Source organism: Mustela nivalis (assembly GCF_964662115.1).
Source record: "Mustela nivalis genome assembly, chromosome: 6".
NCBI lineage: Eukaryota > Metazoa > Chordata > Mammalia > Carnivora > Mustelidae > Mustela > Mustela nivalis.
In genome coordinates this window covers 107,702,423-107,721,348 of record NC_139025.1, presented here as the reverse complement: position 1 = coordinate 107,721,348, position 18,926 = coordinate 107,702,423, and the positions used below count along the sequence as shown (strand labels likewise).

The window sequence follows — 18,926 nt, the reverse complement described above, 5'->3', positions numbered from 1 at the left end:
ATGCGCCTCTGCGCATGCTCTTCCTTCTGCCTGGACCCCCCTAGACTCCCTGCCCCACAGTCACCAGCCCACCCTTATTTCCGTAAGTGAGCTCCTAGTCATCCTTGCAGACACCAATGTCATCGTTCCATGAATCAGGCATGCCCTGCAAGTTGGTTCTCGAACAAAGGACATACACAGAAAGATTCTCCATACACATGGATTGAGCTCCTGCTATGTTCCAACTCATGGGGCCTTGTTCCCTCAAAAGCGAGCAGATGCAGTGGGCAGGAGGAGAGCAAAGGAGCTGGGATTCGGAGCTGTGGCCAAGCCGGCCTCCTGGAGCGGGGAAGGGTTAGAGCTGAGCCTCAGAGGATAGGTCAGCTTTCAGCTCCTAACTACATAGACTTTTCCATTATTTTAAGGCTCAGAAACTCTTAAAATAGGGGCATGTTAAGAAAATGGTTCTCGGTTGGAGGCCACGGGTAGCCCCCAGGGGACATGTGGCAAAGTGCAGAGACATTTTTGGTTTTCACAACTTGTGGGGGAGAGTGCTCCTGACACCTGCTTCATGGAGACCAGACATGCTGCTAGATAGCCTACAGGGCGCAAACAGCCCCGTGACAGAAAGTATCTGGCCTAAAATGTCCATAGTGCCAAGGTCGAGAAAACCCACATTAAGCCCTTTCTTTTGGAAAGAAGGACCCAGCCTTCATAAGCCAAGAGTTGGGAAAGAAAAAAAAGACAAACAGAAAGATGAGACTAGTACAGTGCCCCCCCGACCCTGGGTCCCCTTCTGGTTAAGCTGACGACTTTGTGCCCCACCCCCACAGGTGGACGGCTTCCTGGAAAACTGGATCGGGCAGATGGTCGCCGCCCTGAAGTCTCAGCTGGCCCAGACTGTGAACGTGGGGCTGGCCGACTGGCTCACCCTGGCCTACCGCCACTACACCGTGGCTGTCCGCAACACCCGCCTCGTGGGCCAGGAGGTGGCAGCTCTCATCCAGTGGCTGGAGGCAAGGCCTGCCCTGCCCTCCCCTCCCCTCCCCTCCTCACCTTTCTCCCCCGAGGCCGGGACTGAGAGAATTAAGCCGGTCTCCTAAGCATCCCAGATAGGAGAACCACTCCACGAAGCTTGGAGGAATGGGATGGCACAGGTGGAGATGGGACATTGGGGCTCCCTCAGACGTCATGCTTGAACGCCTATTTTGCAGAACTGTCTTCCCTCCCCTTCCTCCATCCACCACCTCTTTTATGCTCTCTCCCTTGGATGTGCTAGCGGATCTGAACACACCCATGGCCCATCAAACCCTAAGAAATGAACAGGAGCACCATGTAGGGCATTCATATCCTAGTAAAGACAGGCAGGGTGGGGACGGGGACTAACATCACCAGGCGGGGCCCCAGGTAGCTGAGTCTGAAAGGTGGGTGCCGGCAAGGTGAGAAACCAGTCTGGCTCAGGAAGCTAAATTCTCAAGCATCTCCTCTGCCACCCCGGGGCCAAGAACAAGGGGGACCCTGAGAACGAGCTGAACCCATACAAGGTTTCTGTCCAGCAGCTCTCCCACTAACCTTCTTGCCTCTGTCTTCCAGGAATCTACTCAGTTTTCTCGGAGCAAAGTTCATCTAATTGGGTACAGCCTGGGTGCCCATGTCTCAGGATTCGCTGGCAGTTACCTGGGCGGAAAGCACAAGATTGGGAGAATTACAGGTAACCGTGTCCATAATCAATGATGGCATGCGGGGGTGGGGCAGGACCCGCTTCCCTAACAGTCCTGGAATTACCATGCACCCAGCCTCCTTCACACTGCTGCCAGCATGACTGCTGTCCTAGCCTGCTGTCCCTCAAGAATTCAGAGTAAATCACAGCCCCAACCCCTACTGCCTTTCCTCCAAGGGGTGCCTCTCATAGTCATGCCAAAGAGGACCTCAAAAGTAGACTTTCTAAACACTTTGTACCAGGAAAGAGTTTATTTTCAACTTATAGTTTAAAAAGCCCAATATGAGCAAGTTAAAGGATCACGTCCGAAATTTGTGGTAACATCAGCCATGTCTGTGCCTCAGTTTCCACATTTGTGGAACACATGGGTCTTACTCTGGGACCCATTTGATGTGAAGGAGGGGGCGCCACACTGACTTGGAAATGGCTCCAGATACCCAGTAAGAGCTGGGGATGTGCAAGAAGGCCTTTCCTCCCACGCTTCCTTGACACCAACCTCATCCCCGGATGCTACCTCACAGTTGTGTTTGGAAGATCACACCTGAGGGGGCTATTCCCCAGCCCAGTCCCCAAGGTGCACAGATAGCCACAGTGTAAAACTCAGAAAGCCCAGGGACACCTGGGTGGTGCAGTTGGTTAAGCCTCCATCTCTTGGTTTTGGCTCAGGTTGTGATCTCAGGGTCATGGGATCAAGCCCCACATCAGGCTCTGTGCTCATTGCAGAGTCTGCTTAAGATTTTCTCTCCTTGGGGTGCCTGGGTGGCTCAGTGGATTAAGCCGCTGCCTTCGGCTCGGGTCATGATCTCAGGGTCCTGGGATCGAGCCCCGCATCGGGCTCTCTGCTCAGTGGGGAGCCTGCTTCCCCCTCTCTCTCTGCCTGCCTCTCTGCCTACTTGTGATCTCTCTCTCTGTCAAATAAAATAAATAAAATCTTAAAAAAAAAAAAAGATTTTCTCTCCTTTTCCCTTTGCCCCTCCCCTTGGGACTTGCTGACACATGCTCGCTCTCTCTCACTCTAAAAATAAATAAATATATTTTTAAGAGAGAGAGAAAAGAAGGAAGGAAGAAAGGAATAGGAAGGGAGGGAGGGAACCAGCAAGCCAGCCAAAGCCCTTCTCAGTGTAGTGTTCCAGAGTTCTGGGACTCTCCTCTCGAGGCTGTCTTCCTGTAGTCTCAAGCTTCCATGAACTAGGTCTTTCTCTACTTCATGAACACACCATGGCCTCCTGTGCTTCTGGGCCTTACATGTCCTTTTCCTTTTACCTGAAATATCTTTTTTTTTTTTTAAGACTTTAGCCATCTATTTGAAACAGAAAGAGAGGACAAGACGGGGGAGAAGGAGAGGCAGGCTCCTTGTTGAGTAGGGAGCCTACTGCAAGGCTCAATCCCAGGACCCCGAGATCATTACCTGAGCCAAAGTTGGGTGCTCAACAACTGAGCCACCCCAATGCCCCTTGCCTGGAATATCTTAGCACAACCTACACCCCCAGCCCCAGTCTACCTAACAAACTCCTACTCCCCCTTTAAGATGAGTTAAACATCACTTCACCAGCTAAAACAATACTTCACAAGCTAAAACAATTCAAAGGAAATTTTAAGATGAATAACGTTATTGTGACTTTTTATTTTATAAAGAAGATTTATTTATTTATTTATTTATTTATTTATTTATTTATTTTAGAGATAGAGAGAGGGGAGAGGGGCAGAGGGACAGAGAGAATCTCAAGCAGATTCTCTGCTGAACATGGAGCCCAACTCGGGGCTCGATCCCACAACCCATGAAATCATGACCTGAGGCAAAACCAAGAGTAGGACGCTCAACCACCTGAAACACCCAGGTGTCCCATGACCCCCATTTTATCAGGTAAGAACACTTTGGGCAGTTAATATCTACGATTACCATTACTTCACCAAAAAAGAGGTTGGTTTTAATGTTAAAAAAAAAAAAAGATAAATAATGGCAGACATTTATACAAGAGAAATAAATTCGTCATTATGAGAAATCACTTCCTCATTTTTTTTATTTTTTGCCTTGCCGGGAACTGGGGAGACTTGGTTCATGGGCCAGTATGTGCACCCCCCAGGAATGGTTATCCAGTCATGGTTATATGGTTATCACTATGGTTATAATGGTGATCACTCTGTGATTTAACCCTCAATAGGCTGGGGGTAAACAGACCTTCACAGAAGGCCCATCCCCGAGGAACTTCCTAGAAGGCTGAGTCAGAATCCCAGAGGGGCGGCACCAGACCCAGCACCCTCTCCGCTCTGTCTTGTGTCATGGGCTATATTAGGCATTATTAGCCAGGCCCACTCATGACAGAAGCAGCGGGACAGCTAATTACTCCTGTCATCTCCTCCTCAGCCCCATGAAGAACGAAATATAAATCACACCAAGACACCTTTCATTTGTAACTACAGATGAGAGCTGGAGTCAGGCGCTCACTGCCCCTGTCAACTCCTTCACCCCCATCAGGGATGGAAGCCAGGGCTGATGTGGGACATCAAAGAGTCTTCCAGAGAGGGTGAAGGAAGAAAGACAGAGGAAAACCCTTGAGAGCAGAAATACTCCTTGTATTTGTAGACGCCAACCAGCCAGGAGCTGCCTCTAGTCTCGCGCACACACATCTGTCACTCGACCAGAGCTCGGAGCAGTCCTATTCGCTCAGAACATTTTCACCAGGGAACAGTCATGTCCCAAGGCTGTTTTGGACATTCCAATGAGATGACATTGGTGTGGGAGAAGAGCCAGCTTGTTTAGGGAACTCACGGACAACATACAGGCAAATAAATTTTTTCTCTGATGGGTAGCTTAGAACTACTTAGAATAAGCATAGTGGCTTTTTGTATGCAAACAGATGCTCTTGAAAGTAGCTTGAGAGGTACTTAAAATTGATTTGCTTAAATAAATCAAGCATTCCCTCATAACCTTATTTCTACCACTGGATAGTTCCTGCAGACCTCTTTCCCCATAGATAATGTGCAGCCCGTGTCTAATTTTCGGCACCGTGAATTACTGTGGTTTTACTGTGAAAAGGTTATAGCAAGATTTTCTAGAGAAAGATTATCCCTGAGGATTTTTTTCTTCCTGCTAGCGCATGAATGTGTAATAACATCAGAAAGCTAAAAGGAGCTTTCTGCTTTCTTCCCCTTGCTCCCACCTAACCCTTACCCTTGCTTTCCCTGTTAGGACTGGATGCCGCGGGCCCTTTGTTCGAGGGATCTTCGCCCAGCGACCGTCTTTCACCAGATGATGCCAATTTCGTGGATGCCATTCACACCTTCACCCGGGAGCACATGGGCCTGAGTGTGGGCATCAAACAGCCCATAGCTCACTATGACTTCTACCCCAATGGGGGCTACTTCCAGCCTGGCTGTCACTTCCTAGAGCTCTACAAACATATTACCAAGCATGGCTTATATGGTGAGTATGATGGCCCAGGGGACAGAGCGAGCCTGCACTAGCTCCCATCCCCCATACGTACATATGGCTCCCAAGACCCAATGAACCTTCAATTCTGTAGGGCTCTCCCTCAGAGGGAGAGCTTGTGAGAGAGTGGGTAAGGGCTGGGGTCCCTCCAGCAGGCCTTCCTTTAACTGGCAGTGGTCCTCTGAGCTCACGCTCTGACAATGAGCTGGGGGCACCACCAGGAATCCCTACTTCTTAGCCCCTCCCAACAAAGTCTGTCCAGGGGTACTGGCCCTTCTGAAAGTGGAGTCCTGATGCCTGCGGTTATTTCTCCTTCTCCAGAAGCTTCCTCACCCAGGAGGCTTCCTCTGTTCTGGGCCACACAAGGATGCACTTAACACATCCTTGATCTTTAGCTTCTTATCCTTCGTTTGACCAGAGTGGGAGTAGCTCTTCCACTCCTGGGAGATTTAATCAGCTGGTCCTGCAGGACCTTACTGGAATTCCTCCAATTCAAAGTTCAGCTCTAAACATGTCTTTGTTGTTTCCTTTATCTTGGGGCAGAAACTGGATTCTGGCATTCTCTGGGCTGTGATCCCACTTCTCTCCCACATTCTAGACTAAAATATTGACATGCACGTTGACCACATGCACAAGATTAAAGGACAAGCCTTTCAGCAAAAAATCATATGTTCCATGGGTGTTCTAAATCTCTCATTATTATAAAATATCATACTGATGAAAACATGTCAACTCACGCTAAGCCAACCGGAGACCCTGCCCCCCACCCCGCCCCGCCCCACATACCTCCTTCTCACCTCCATCATCCAAAACCGAGCTGAGAATACGCTCTCCTGTGATGACATCACCGCCTTCACCTCTCCAGTATCAGAACGACCTTCAAACTCAACATCATCTCATTTTGGCTGGACTCCCAGCCTTCCACCCACCCACGCCTGAGAGAACCTTCTGCGAACTTCCTCTCCTCATTCCTCACATGCCCCTCACATCATTGCCCCTCCAGTCATCCACGGGGGTCTGCTCCATCCCGGCTAACCAACCAGCCCTCCTCCCAGATCCACTCCCTCCCAGAGCTCCACACAGGCCTGATATTGAGTAACTAGTTGCCTGACAAACATCTCTGTTAGTGCTATTTGCTTTTTTGTGCTAACCTTCCAAGTGGTGGAACTGAGTACGTTTATTTTGCTCGCCCAGTTCTAGTGTGGTTTTTTTCACTTTTCTTCACCTTTAGGTTTAAAGAGTGATCCTGGGGGTGCCTGGGTGGCTTAGTGGGTTAAGGCTCTGCCTTCAGCTCAGGTCGTGGTCTCAGGGTCCTGGGATTGAGCCCCACATCAGGCTCTCTGTTCAGCGGGGAGCCTGCTTCCTTCTCTCTTTCTGCCTGCCTCTCTGCCTACCTGTGATTTCTCTCTCCGTCAAATAAATAAAAAAAATCTTTAAAAAAAATAAAAACAATCCCATTCTGGGGTGGTACTCGCAAAGCATCTGCCCAGAATATAATCTGGTGACTGCTCTGCCAACCCAACCCCTCCTAGGTGAGCTGGAATGAGTTAGTGAACGCTTCTGAAGCTCAGCTTTCTCACCTACAACATCTGCCTGAGGGGGCCGTGGTGAGATTCAGGAAGTGTGTGTATGAAAGCACTCAGCATAGGACCTGCCTTATACTCGGTGTTCAACAAGTGCAGCCCTAGATCAAGAGCGTGTGGGCTTTTGGATCTCAGCATTTAGGCTTCAGACTCTGGGAGAAATAGCTTTTGGCAAAGTTACCTGTGCTGTACCTTCACATTAGGTAATTTACATACCTTGTGGTAGTTCTTCAACGTTCTTGAGAATAATTTATTAAAGATTAGATTAAGATGTGGAGAGTTTAAAAAAAAAAAAAAAAAGGTTAAAAATTCACAGTAGATAAACTTCCTAACCCTGCTCTTTGGGGTTAGGCCCAGATAGACCTGGTCACTAGAATTATCCTCCTAGAAGCCAATCCCCTTGCTGGTTTTACAGGCCAGTTACCCGAGGGAGGCAATGGCAGCTTTAGGACAGAGGGCAGACGTTGTAGGAGAGGACTGAGCTTTCACTAGACCATTAACTGAGCCCCAAGGGTACCTTGGCTCTCATTTACCTGGCGTGGTTAAGCAAAGAGGCATCCCACACAAGCCTGTTCCAGCTAATTTAACGCAAGACATCAGCACTTGCACATTTTTAGCCATTTAAGACATAAATATTTTTAAATAAATCACACTACCCTGAGTTCTTAAATAATTCAGTATTTTCTTAGGAACTTGGGCTTCCAGTTAAAACACCCACCGTGGCTGGGGAGATGCCTCTACACCACAAGACTGAGAGGGGTCTACTAGAGTTTCCACTCTCGGATTCCTTCCCACTGGGGCCAGGGGGTCAGCCTCAGCTATCCCACCCCTCCTTCCCAACGTGCTGCTCATCTGCCCTGCACACAGGACGATCCTTGGAGTGGAGGCTTCTCTGGAAAACGGAGGGGTGATAACGTCCTTCTTGCCCTGTGTTCCAGCCATCACTAAGACCATAAAATGCTCCCACGAGCGGTCCGTGCATCTCTTCATCGACTCCCTGCTGCACCCCAGCCGGCAGAGCACGGCCTACCAGTGCGGCGACATGGGCAGCTTCAGCCAGGGCCTGTGCCTGAGCTGCCAGAAGGGTCGCTGCAACACCATGGGCTACCACATCCGCCAGGAGCGGCAGGGCAAGAAGCACAAAAGGCTCTTCCTCGTTACACGCCCCCAGTCCCCCTTCAAAGGTGAGTGCGGGTGGGCCCCAGGGCAGCCGCTCGGCCCAAGCTTCCCTCTGCTTTCTCAGGGGTCCTGAAACCACAGATTCTGGACGGCGACGTTGGCGCAGCCTCTCTCTCTGTTCATTCCCATGGGTGTGTCCACCTGGCTGCCAAGCACCAGGTGGGAGGAAACCTTGATACTTTCTGGAATGATCCTTGCGTGAGCCTCTCTTCATCCACGTTCACGTGGATCGAGGGAACTGCTGCTCAGGGCAGCAGTTCCCTCGATCACCCAAGTCTCACTGAGCAGGGACCTGGAGGCGTCTTCAAACCCCAGCTGGAACCCACGGCTTTCCCCTCTGCTCACAACTTGCATGAAAAAAGGAGCCTCTGGGCTATGTTGGGGGTTCCTCGTTTCCTCTAAAATCTGGATCCACTGCTCTTACAGGGTATCACTGGCTTATTGAGAACCTCCAAAGATGAAGTTTGGCTTCCAATTTTCCTCATCAGATCCTTATCCTCGGGGCAGACAACGAGCCCCGGACCCTCTCTGGGTTGCACCAGAAGTCAGAGCTGTGCCTCTTCCGGGGCAGAAGCCAGCGGAGGATTTCTCCCCCAAAACCCGAATCCTCCGGAGGCGAACGAGCTGGCATCTGCTGCAGTTAACATTGTGTCTAATCCTTCCAGCGGCCCCGAGCGATTAGCGGCTCACTGTCTCACGGCGCATGCTCACGGGGAGGAGCTGCGCTGTTTGATTCTTACCGCCCAGACTATTTGTAGCCGCAGAAGGTGATCATGTCGTCACCCCCACTTTGCATTTGCACAGCGTTTTATACAAAACATCAGACTCGGCCATCACCTTTTTGTGGCCCCCACAACAGGCAAGCAAGGTCGGCAGGGGGTAATGATCTCATGTTCAAGAGGAGGGAAGGGCAGCGTGGGTAGAGTGACGCGCCCACGGCCACACAGCCTGGAAGGAGGCCAGCAACCAGGTACATCCGACTCCCGGTCTGTGCTCCTTTTATTATCACACTCACAAGTTCAAGTTCCCAGGCGACTTGTTTTTTAAGCACAGGATTCCTGTTTATTTGAACTTGGGCTCCCTGGCCAGATTTCCCTTCCCTGAAGCCCAGGAATGACAGAAATCTGCTGTGGGTGGATGATCGCTTCTGAGAGCATCACAGTGAAGGTGGATCCTTCCTGCCTGAGGGGCCAGTGGGCCCCCTCTGCCGTCTGCCCCTTTGGGGTGGAGGAGAAGGTACCATCCGAAATCAGCTGAGGGAATTTGGAAGGGCTCCCGTCTCAAAGAGCTCCCCCACGGCAGCCTGCCAATTAGACACTCATTTGGGTTAACCAGCTCCTCTTTTAAATGGCAAAGCTGCCTGGAGTGATTAAGCCCCTCCGATAAGCACATTTCACTGGCTCTGCTTTAAATCGTGGAATGTTAGCATTTCTAGACGCTGTTCTACCCTGCCATTTCACAGACGCAGACACCAGGCCCAGCTGGGGAAAATCATTTGCCCAGGGACACAGAGTGAATTCTTGGCAGAGTCAGCATTTAGACCCAGACCTCCAAACTAGTTGAGGGATTGATTTCCTCCCCACTTCAGGAACCTGCCCCTTGTCTATTGGTCGAGGTGAGGGAGGGAGAAGAGAAGAAGGGGGAGGTTTTGAGATCAGCTGGGAAGAAAGGAGACTGCTTTTCACCTTCCACAGCTTGGGGGTATTCTGAACTGAGGAGCTTGGTAGAGCTGGAGGACATCTGCTGGGGGCTTGGAGATGGGGAGAAAGGTCAGGCAAGCATGTCGGGAAAGAAGAGGGGGGGAAAAAAGACCAACAGGTACACTCAGTCTGAGTTCCTCCCTTTTGCCAAGGACCCAGATGCCCGACTACCACAAGCCACTAGTGTGAACTCACAGGGGTCTCTTTCCTATGGAGGAGAACCAGAGAGCTGCATTTGGCCAGTGCTGTCCACCCCAGCAGCTACAAAAGACCAATGTGTCCCTCCAGTCATTTATTTTTCAAACATAAATTGAGCCAGAGTAGTCAGAGTCCCTACTTCATGGGGCTCACTGAAGACCAGCCCCCGCCCACCCCCCCACCCCATAAATGTTCAGCGCCATCCCAGGAAGACAGGCAGGGAGACCCTTGGAGACAACACTCAGGTGTCTTTATTGTCAATGACTATCTCACTCCAGATACTTCTGATGAGCATGGCCCTATGAGTCAGGACTGCCTGAAACCGGTCAAAGCCCGTCTCAGCCCCTAACCGAGGTTCGCGGGCTGAGCTGTGGCCCACATTGCCCCCCACTCTTCTCTGGGCCTTCCAAATTCTCCCCCATTCTGCTTCAGTCCTTCCAGTGAGCAAAACCCTAATCTGTTCACCAGTGGGGAGTAGCATCCCAGGAGTCACGTCAAGCTGCCCTGGGTATGGCCGGAAATGATCGCTGGGTGAGACTGCCCATTCGGGAACAGCTTCTCGGGGGTTGCTGCGATCTGGATAACACTGCGTCACCCAGTATGGTGGCTGTGGCTAGTTACATTACTGGGAATTACATGCAATCAAACATTGGCTTCCCCAGTCAACTAGCCACCTTTCAAGTGCTCAGATATGTGGCTGCCATATTGGAGAGCACAGAAATGGATCTCTTCCATCATCACAGAAAGTTCTGTTGATGGTACTGGCACAAGGCCTTTAATCTATGTCCCCATAACTACACCTTTCTCCACCCATCACTATCATGATCATCTCTGACTTGGGCCCTCCAAGCCCATTTCAGCGGCATTTGATGAATACTTGCAGATTCTTAAAAGAAGAGACTTGCCCAGCCCTCGTTTCAGAGAACCTATAATTCATATTTTTTAAGAACATCTAATTGTATGATATATTTTAGTGCCGGGTCTGGCTGGGCCAGCTAAACACGGCCTCCCGATTGTAGCTCCACAAAGGGTGACTAACTTAGCCCTCATTCCTCTGGCTCCAAATATATTTCAACGAAACCATCAAAGAGTCTGGACCCACTGGGCTGGTGGTATTGCTCACTTCTATTTTCACTGTCCCAGGAAGAGCCTTCACCAGTCTGGGAGCCTGTTTTTTGAAAGAGAAGACAGGGAATGTATCCATCCTGAGAGAGACCTGCTTAGTGAACACCTTATCTAATTAATCCTCCAGCAGTAGGATGAGGCCACTCAGAGCGGAAGGAAGTGGCACTTATGGGGACCTATTCTGTCCAGGCTCCGCACTGAGTATATTGTAACAAACTAGCTCCTTTATCCTATAATCCTCACAACAACCTTGACAGAGACAGAGGGACAGAGACTGAGATGAGTCAGGGTGGGGACTGATGTTGGTGGATTTTTCAATAAATAAATTGAGACTTGGAGAGTTTACAACTTCCCCAAGTCACACAGTCTGTGAGCAGCAAATGTAATGTTTGACCCCAGGTTGCTCTGGTTCACGGCCCTTGTTCTTCCACTCCACGCAGTCTCCTGACTGTAGTACCAACACCAGGTCCTCCCCACTTCTTTCCCTCTCTCTCTCTCTCCCTTTGCTCTCTGGGCCTCATCCCACCTAGGGGAACTTGCTTGAGTACTCTTTCCTTTTGGTTGGTAGGCAACCAACCAAACTGTGACTTAGGGGAATCTGTTCGTCTTTGGCTTTTCTCCACTACTTCTTTAGGAAAGGTTTCCCTAATTTCCAGGGAGAGGTCCATAAAAAGTATTGGGTGTAGTAGAGACAGCACAGGCTCGAGATTGGGAATAGGGCGTGTCCAGAATTTGGCTTTGCTGCCAACCTCATATTTGACCTTGAACTAGTGACAAAACCTATGCGGGTCTCAGTTTCTTCAGCCACAGAGTGATGGTGTGTGGATGACTATGGGCGTGAACTGCTAAAACCAGCCCCTGGAGGTGCAGCTCAGAACTGTGCCTGGTCAGTTCAGCACATAGGAAGGGAAAAGGTGTCCCTGGGTTAACACCTTCTAGAAGCTGGGCACTTTAATATACACTGTCCCATCGCATCATATTCTCACGACCCCCCTGTTAGAGTCCTCTTGATGCCCATTTTATACATGAGGAAATGGAGCTTCAAAGAGTCTGTGAGGGCTCACGACCATACGGTGGTAGACGGTAGAGAAAGGACTCCAGGCCCTCAGCTGAGGGCTCCTGTTGTCCTCCCACATGAAGCACCTATGGGCACAAACAGCAGGCAGCGTGATGCCAGTCAGCACAACACTCCTTACCACACACACTCCCCCAATCTCACCCCCAGCAGAAAAGGCAACTGCCCACAGAAGTGGCAAGAATCCAATCCCCTGACATCAGGGTGTAGGGGAGGAAAATTTTTCCTCTACCCTTTCTTTTGGCTGGCCTCTTAATTAAGTTGACATAAAACAGCTCAACAGGAGAAAATGTTAATTCCACGTGTATTAGAGCCTCACAGAGCCGTGAGAGGTTCAAAGAAGTCAGGCATTTGAAGCCTCCCTGCCATCCTGAGCTAAAGAGAAGGGGGTGGGGCTGTGGGGCTTCAGAGAGAAGGAAGTTAATTCACAGCAAGATGAGAAGAGCCAAGGTTTGGGAAACAAATGTTCATCACACCATGCAGAGACAATGCGACCCAGAACAGAATCAACAAACAGGCCTGAACCCCCCACCCCACTCCCAAGCCCCCCCCCCCGCCATCACCCCCCCACTTACCACCCTCATCATCCAGACTCTGCAGCTCTTTGTGGCAGGAGCTATCTCCCTGGACTAGGCCCCTATCTAAAAACTCTTAGAGGCAGGTAAGTGGGAAGCAAAAAACTCTTCCCGAGACTTCGAGGCCTTGACTGTCTTCCACTGAAAATACCCCACGTGCATTTGGAAGATGCTCACTCTGAAGCACTTTATGGGGTGTCTCATGGAACTGTGAAACCCAACTGCAGCCCCCAACATGAGCCCAGAGCTGCATAATACACCTGCTTCCAATACACCTGTGCCCGCCCTCCCTCTTCTAGCCTCCCTGGGTGCTGGCCCCCTGGTGGGGTAAGCCCTCACGGTGCCATCTTCAGGCTCAGTGTCAGGTCTGAAGCCTCCCTCTCGAGTTAGAGGCATCTCATGTCTAGGAACCAGCCCTCAGTGTGGCAAAACAACACAAGAGATCTCATTCCTCCCATCTTCATGAAAGAAAATCGATACACTGAAAGAAAAAGGCCTCTTTGATGTTTGCAAAGAAAATCATAATACCTCCCAGAGCCAATATCTAATGATCTGGAATCATTTTTTTTCCATGAAACAAAAAGGAGGAGGAGGAAGAGGAGAAGAAAAAGAAGGAGAAACAAAATTTCTCTTTTCATAAATTCCACTAAGCCAATGTCTACTGTGGCTGCCTTACAAAAAGAACTTAAGTGGCACCAGTGGGGTTTACACGAGATCAGAATCCGGGGCTTTTAGGGAACTGAACCTCAGGAAGACTCTATTTGAGGAGACTCTCCAGAGGCTTCCCATCTCTGCTCTAGGTGGCATTTGCCTGATCTCATTCAGGGTTAATGGACTGTTGCATGCTCTTTATCTTTAAGACCTAAAATAATTTCTCCTGCCCGAACCGAGGAATGCACTGGGCTGTCCCCTCCACAGTCACAGGATCAAAAGCATTTTTCCTAAATCATTTTTTTAAATCCTTACTAAACATGTCATGAGGGAAAGTGAGCAAAATGACTCCTGCTTTTTTCCTTAATCTTTGTAACAGCCTCATTGTCTGGGGGGAAGGGGAGGGGCCAGGGAGTGGGGGATGACAGGCAAATTGTCTCTTTTTCTTTTAAAGAAAAACACAAAAATCCAAAATAGGATCATCTAGTTAGTTCTCCATATGAAAGGCTCTTTTATATTTATAAAAATAATGTCATTTCAAGATTTCTCCCCCCAAAAAGTGACTTCCCTAGTGCAGGTCATTTGGGACCACCAGTGCCATCAACCTGCTGGGTTCTACAGCTGGGTTCCTACAGACACAAGGGTGCCCTCATCCTCTCACCCCTGTGCCTCTCCACAGCCCATATATCCTTCAGGAGTGCTTGGGAGGCCAGTGGACTCTGACTCCTGGCCATTCCTTCACCTTTGAGGTTCCAAATTTCTGCACAGACTCCACCCTGGGAAGATGCAGGAGGTCAGGTAATTCTCACTCAAAGGATGGAAGTTAATGGGGTCCTGGCAAGCCGACTCTTGGATTTTAAACCCTCCCCCAGATTTGTGCAACCGTGGCATCTCGGACCTGGGAATCCATCTCCTACTCACGAGTGAAGAACAAAGGAAGACAAAAACCCATCTCTGGCGCAGGGACCTAAGCCATTTATCCCCGCTGGGGAGCTAGGCCTTCAGGGAACAGGCAGGAAGAATCTGCAGCAGCCATAGCCCAGGATGGATGTCAGCGGGTGAGACCCTCAAGGCACTTTGTCTCAGTGGCTTCCTTCCAGGAAGGTTTTGACGGCTGCCTTTCCTCAGGGACTGGGGGTTTGCCATTTGCTTTCAAAGAGGAGATGCGCCTTGCAGACCCAGGACCTCAGGAGACAGTGGAAAGGGGATTTTAGAATCAGACACCTGGGTTCAAATTTGGCTCTGCCTGTAACACTTTGGGTGACCTTGGATCTATGTCCAAATCTCTGCTTCCTTGTCTGACGTCCAGCAGAGTAACTGACATCCTAGGTCTCTGGCGAAAACAGGACTCTGCGGGCCAGGGCCAGCTCAAGAGCGTGGGTGGGGCTCCTTCCAGTGGGTGGGCCGTACTAAGGAAACGAAGGAAACCGACAGGGCCTGCACCTTATCTAGTCTCCTTACAAGGACGAAAAATGATGGAGGCAGAACACTTCGTGTATAGGCTGGTGTCTCCCAGGATCTCCGCAAGTGCCGACCCCCATTCACAGTTAGGTTCTTTAATGCAGCACGTGTCCTGCCTTATCTTCACACAAAAGAACCGCTAAAGACCCCTTAGGTGCCCGCTGCATGCTGGGACTTGTGCCGACAGGAGCATTCACGTGACACCGAGACTGCCCTGGGGAGAGAAGACATGGACGTGGATGCCCAACCCACGAGACAAGAAGACAGAAGGGGACAAGAGTCACAGACGTGACTTAGCTTCCCAGCTACAAGCTCCTCTAAGTGGAGCCCCGTGGCTTTTGGCCCTCTTGTTTTCTATTCTAATACTTTTAAAAGCTTTTTCTTTTTCCAGCAAGAGTCAATTAGAATACAAGCATATTGTAGAAAACCCAGAACTTGCAGGAAAGTGTGAAGAAACATAAAAATGACCCCTCTCTCCTCTCCAGAGATAAGCACTGTTACATTTTATAAATCCCTTCCTGCGTATTCTGTTTTATAAAGTTGGTCTCATGTTAGCGATGCAATTTTGTATCCTGGTTGTTGTTTGGGGATTTTTCCCCCTCCACTTCTTTCAGAAGGATTGAAATTGCTCCAAAAATATCTTTTAATGACTTCATAAGAGTAAATCACATGGTTGGGAATATGAACTCGGAATCAGCAGTCTCAAGTCTAATTGCAGCTTCCCCCGTTCTGAGCTGCACGACAATGGACAAGTTACTTAACTTTCCCCAAGCATCAGCTTCTGCATTTGTAAAATGATGCGAAGGGAAGATAAAGCGGGCATCTTATGCAGTTGTTGTAAAGAGAAAAGAGGTAATTATGTGATGTGACTGGCTCAGTGTTGGGGACACGATAAAAAGCTAAGTGGTAGTTCTTATGGTTGTCCTGATTAGTCTGTCCGTAGTCATTCTTCAACAGGTGAGTATCTCAGGTGTTGCTGATTTATTTTTAGTTATACAGTTAAACAGTTCTGTTATGACACTCTTGAACTTAAATCTCTGTCCATATTTCAACCTTTTCCTTAGGGTATATAAAGCTATGGTCCCAGGTACAAACACTTAAAAGTTCAAATTCTAGAGCCTGGTGGCCCGGACTTATATCCCAGCTACACTACTTCCAAGCTGTGTGATACTGGGAAAGTCACCTAACTTCTCTGTGCTTCAGATTCCTCCTCTCTAAAACGAGGTGATGATTGTATCACCTGTTGTGAGGATTAAATGAGATAATAGTTGCAAAGTGCCTGGCACAGGTAAACTAAATAAGTATTAGCCAGTGTTGGTATCATGCATACTGCTAATAATCCTCTTTAACTCCTCTCTCCCCAACAGCTCTTAGCACTGGCCTGAGCACAGTAGACTCCCACTTCATACATACGAAACTGGATTAAAATTGGTTGCTGTGGGGGATCCTTGAGTGCTCTGCAAGATGCCTGCCTCCTTGTTAGGAGGCTACCCGAGGCCAGTCCTCCCGCCCCCTCCTTTCCACATCTGATCCCCACCCCACACACCTATGGCCTTGTCTTCAGAAGGACCTTTCCTTTTGCCTCTGTTCAACTTAAACTCTGTCTGCCTGCGACAGGGTTCTCTTGATACACCCCCAAAGCGTATACAGCCTCTCAGAGGCTTGGGATGTTAGGCCAGAGTCCCTGTCTCCATCACTGCCAGTCAGGGTGGAGGGACCCTTTCTGGAACCTGGGCCCACTGCATTTCTCTTGTTTCTCACCCTCAGCCTCACAGTCCTGAGCATATCAAACTGCTTTATTCCATTTATAAGGACCTGAGCACCTGTTGGGCACAGGGCGCTGTGCTCAGGGCCAGGTGAGGCCCAAGCTAGCTTCCACCTAAAACAGAAAACCCCTGGCCTATAAAAGTCCTCAGTTCGTGTTTGGCTCTTGCCATGAACATAAATATACAAAAAGAAACTCTGGTGCTTCAGAGTCAACCCAAGAGATAACCCTAGGCTCGTAAGCAAGGCCACCACAAAACCCAAATGAGAAGGTCAGTTTATGCCAAAGGGGAGGGTTGTGCAAACAACCTAGAATCCCAGAGAACCAGGCAGCCTGGGACACTGCAGCTGGGGTGTTGGCAGGACGCCACCACGGCAGCTGTTGCCGGGTCCGTGTGAGGCTCCCAACCTCCCATGGCCGTGCGGCATTTGGTAGGTAGGAGACTAACGAAGATGAAGATGATGAATTTCCACGTGCTGGGGGTATGGGATAGATGAACAAGTGGCTAGTGTCATGGTCTGTGCTTTCTGGTGGGAATTCTCCTGCAACACAGCTTGAAACTCAGGTCTTGGGGACTCAGAGGTGGCTTCCAGCTTGCTACATGGTAATATACATCATGTTACTCCCAAGACAACTGTCGGTTCGTTCATCCCACCAAGCTGGTTAGACACCTACATGGTGGAAGTCACTGTATCAGAATTAGTGGATGAATTGGATGAATCATTACCTAGAGCAGGAAAGGCAAATCCACAGCAAGCAGTCCAAAAATCCCTCTCCTCTGCCCAAGGCAGACACCAATCTCTCCAAGAGCCTGGGTGTAGCCTCAGTACCCATCTGCACATAGGGCTCTGGGCAGTCCTGTCAATCAGGTGGAACTGGCATGCCATATGAAGCTTGTTGGCCATCTTGGAGCTAAAACAGTACAAGCATGTGGAGAATATGGAGATAGCAAGAGACAGAAGTCCAAGCAGTCCATTCATTTCGGAATGAAGTGGGGTAACTGCCAAGAACAGCCCCATAGGCAGTTAGTGCAACAACACAAGGTTAGTCAAGACCATCTTAGGAAGCTTAGCAACAGGCCCAGGCTAAGAGACAGACTCTGCTATGTGACCTTGAACGAGTCCCTTCTGTTCTAGGGCCCTGATTTTCTTATTCATAAAACGGGGATGATGACAACAATACCCACCTCCTAGGGTTCTTCTGATGAGTGAATGAGATGAGGTAGTATGAAGTGTTTAACCATACCTGTGTGATAGTTAATAATTTGCTTTTATTAATTAAATATAGACTGTATTTAGGTAAAGAAGAGTAAAATATGTTACCATCTCCTATGCAACCCAGTGGAAGGACATTCTGAACATTTGATAAGACAGAAACATTTTAGATCCAAGTGCCAGAACTAGAGTTGTCTTATTTCCATCAGAAAATGTCCTTGTGGAACCCCACGGAGCTAGTGCCCAGCAACTGCCCCAGAATATAGAGATGTGGTCACTAGAGCATATGCTTCTTAACTAGAGCTCTGTCCATCCCAAAATGGACCCCATTAAACAGAGGCAAACATTGAAAATGGCAATGCATCCTCTTGCCTGGGTCAGGTGCCTCAAAGCGATAATATCCTTCAATTTATAAAAGGGACTCTTGCCAAACAGTCCAACAGGATTGCACCCAGAAACGGGTGAGAATGTTAGGTATACCATATTCCCACTCCGCCTGCTTCTGTTAGATAATACTTATTATTACATTATACACACACCATATGTCCTCTGTAAATGTTTAATAAATACAGAGAAGGAAAAAGAAAAAAATTTTAAAGAATTCATAATCCCTCCACCTGGGGGGGTGTTGTTGGAAGTTTGTGTCTATCCATCCAGACTTCTACCTCTGCATTCTTAAATTTTAAAAATATGATATTTTTAATTTTTAAAAATTTCTGTTTTTCCTATTTAAATTCTCTTTCCCTCTCCCTCGCCCCCTCCACCTTCTCTCTTTAGTGTATCATTACCAGTTCAAGATCCAGTTCATCAACCAACTTAAGAAACCCACTGAACCAACTTTTACTATGACACTCCTTGGAACAAAAGAGGAAAACCAGAAAATCACCATCACTCTGTGAGTATGAGGTGCAGCGCCGTCTATGCTGATGGCGTGCTACTTTTTCTCACAGGGTCTAGGCAGACCCCATAATTTTCAAGGACCAGGGCAGACACAGCCCACATGACTGCCCCAAACACCTGTCCAATGGGATGACCGACCCCCCATCATTCCTCCTCAGCCTCAACTCATCCCGAAGACTGCATTACAGTGAAATGACCTGTGTTTACAATGGGTTCGTTGTGAGATGAGCTGAGCAGAGAGGGAAGCCAGAGGTGGCAAAGTCCATCATCTACTGTGCGGGCAGAAGAAGCAGGCAGGAGGAGCAGGGAGGGCGGGAGCAGGTCTCCACAGGACAGCCCTGAGCTCCTTTCCAGTAAGTTCTGAAAGCCAT

At 49.1% G+C, this 18,926-nt stretch overlaps 1 protein-coding gene across 1 annotated transcript in view; it reads left to right on the top strand.

Annotated features, from left to right (window-relative positions):
* LIPC (lipase C, hepatic type) overlaps window positions 1–18,926 on the top strand; it is a 128,856-nt gene that overhangs the window by 102,997 nt on the left and 6,933 nt on the right. Inside the window, exons 3-7 of the mRNA XM_082733787.1 lie at window positions 813–995; window positions 1,573–1,690; window positions 4,890–5,123; window positions 7,651–7,896; window positions 18,433–18,550. Of these exons, the coding sequence (XP_082589913.1) occupies window positions 813–995; window positions 1,573–1,690; window positions 4,890–5,123; window positions 7,651–7,896; window positions 18,433–18,550 (899 nt within the window). The remainder of the gene's footprint in view (window positions 1–812; window positions 996–1,572; window positions 1,691–4,889; window positions 5,124–7,650; window positions 7,897–18,432; window positions 18,551–18,926) is intronic.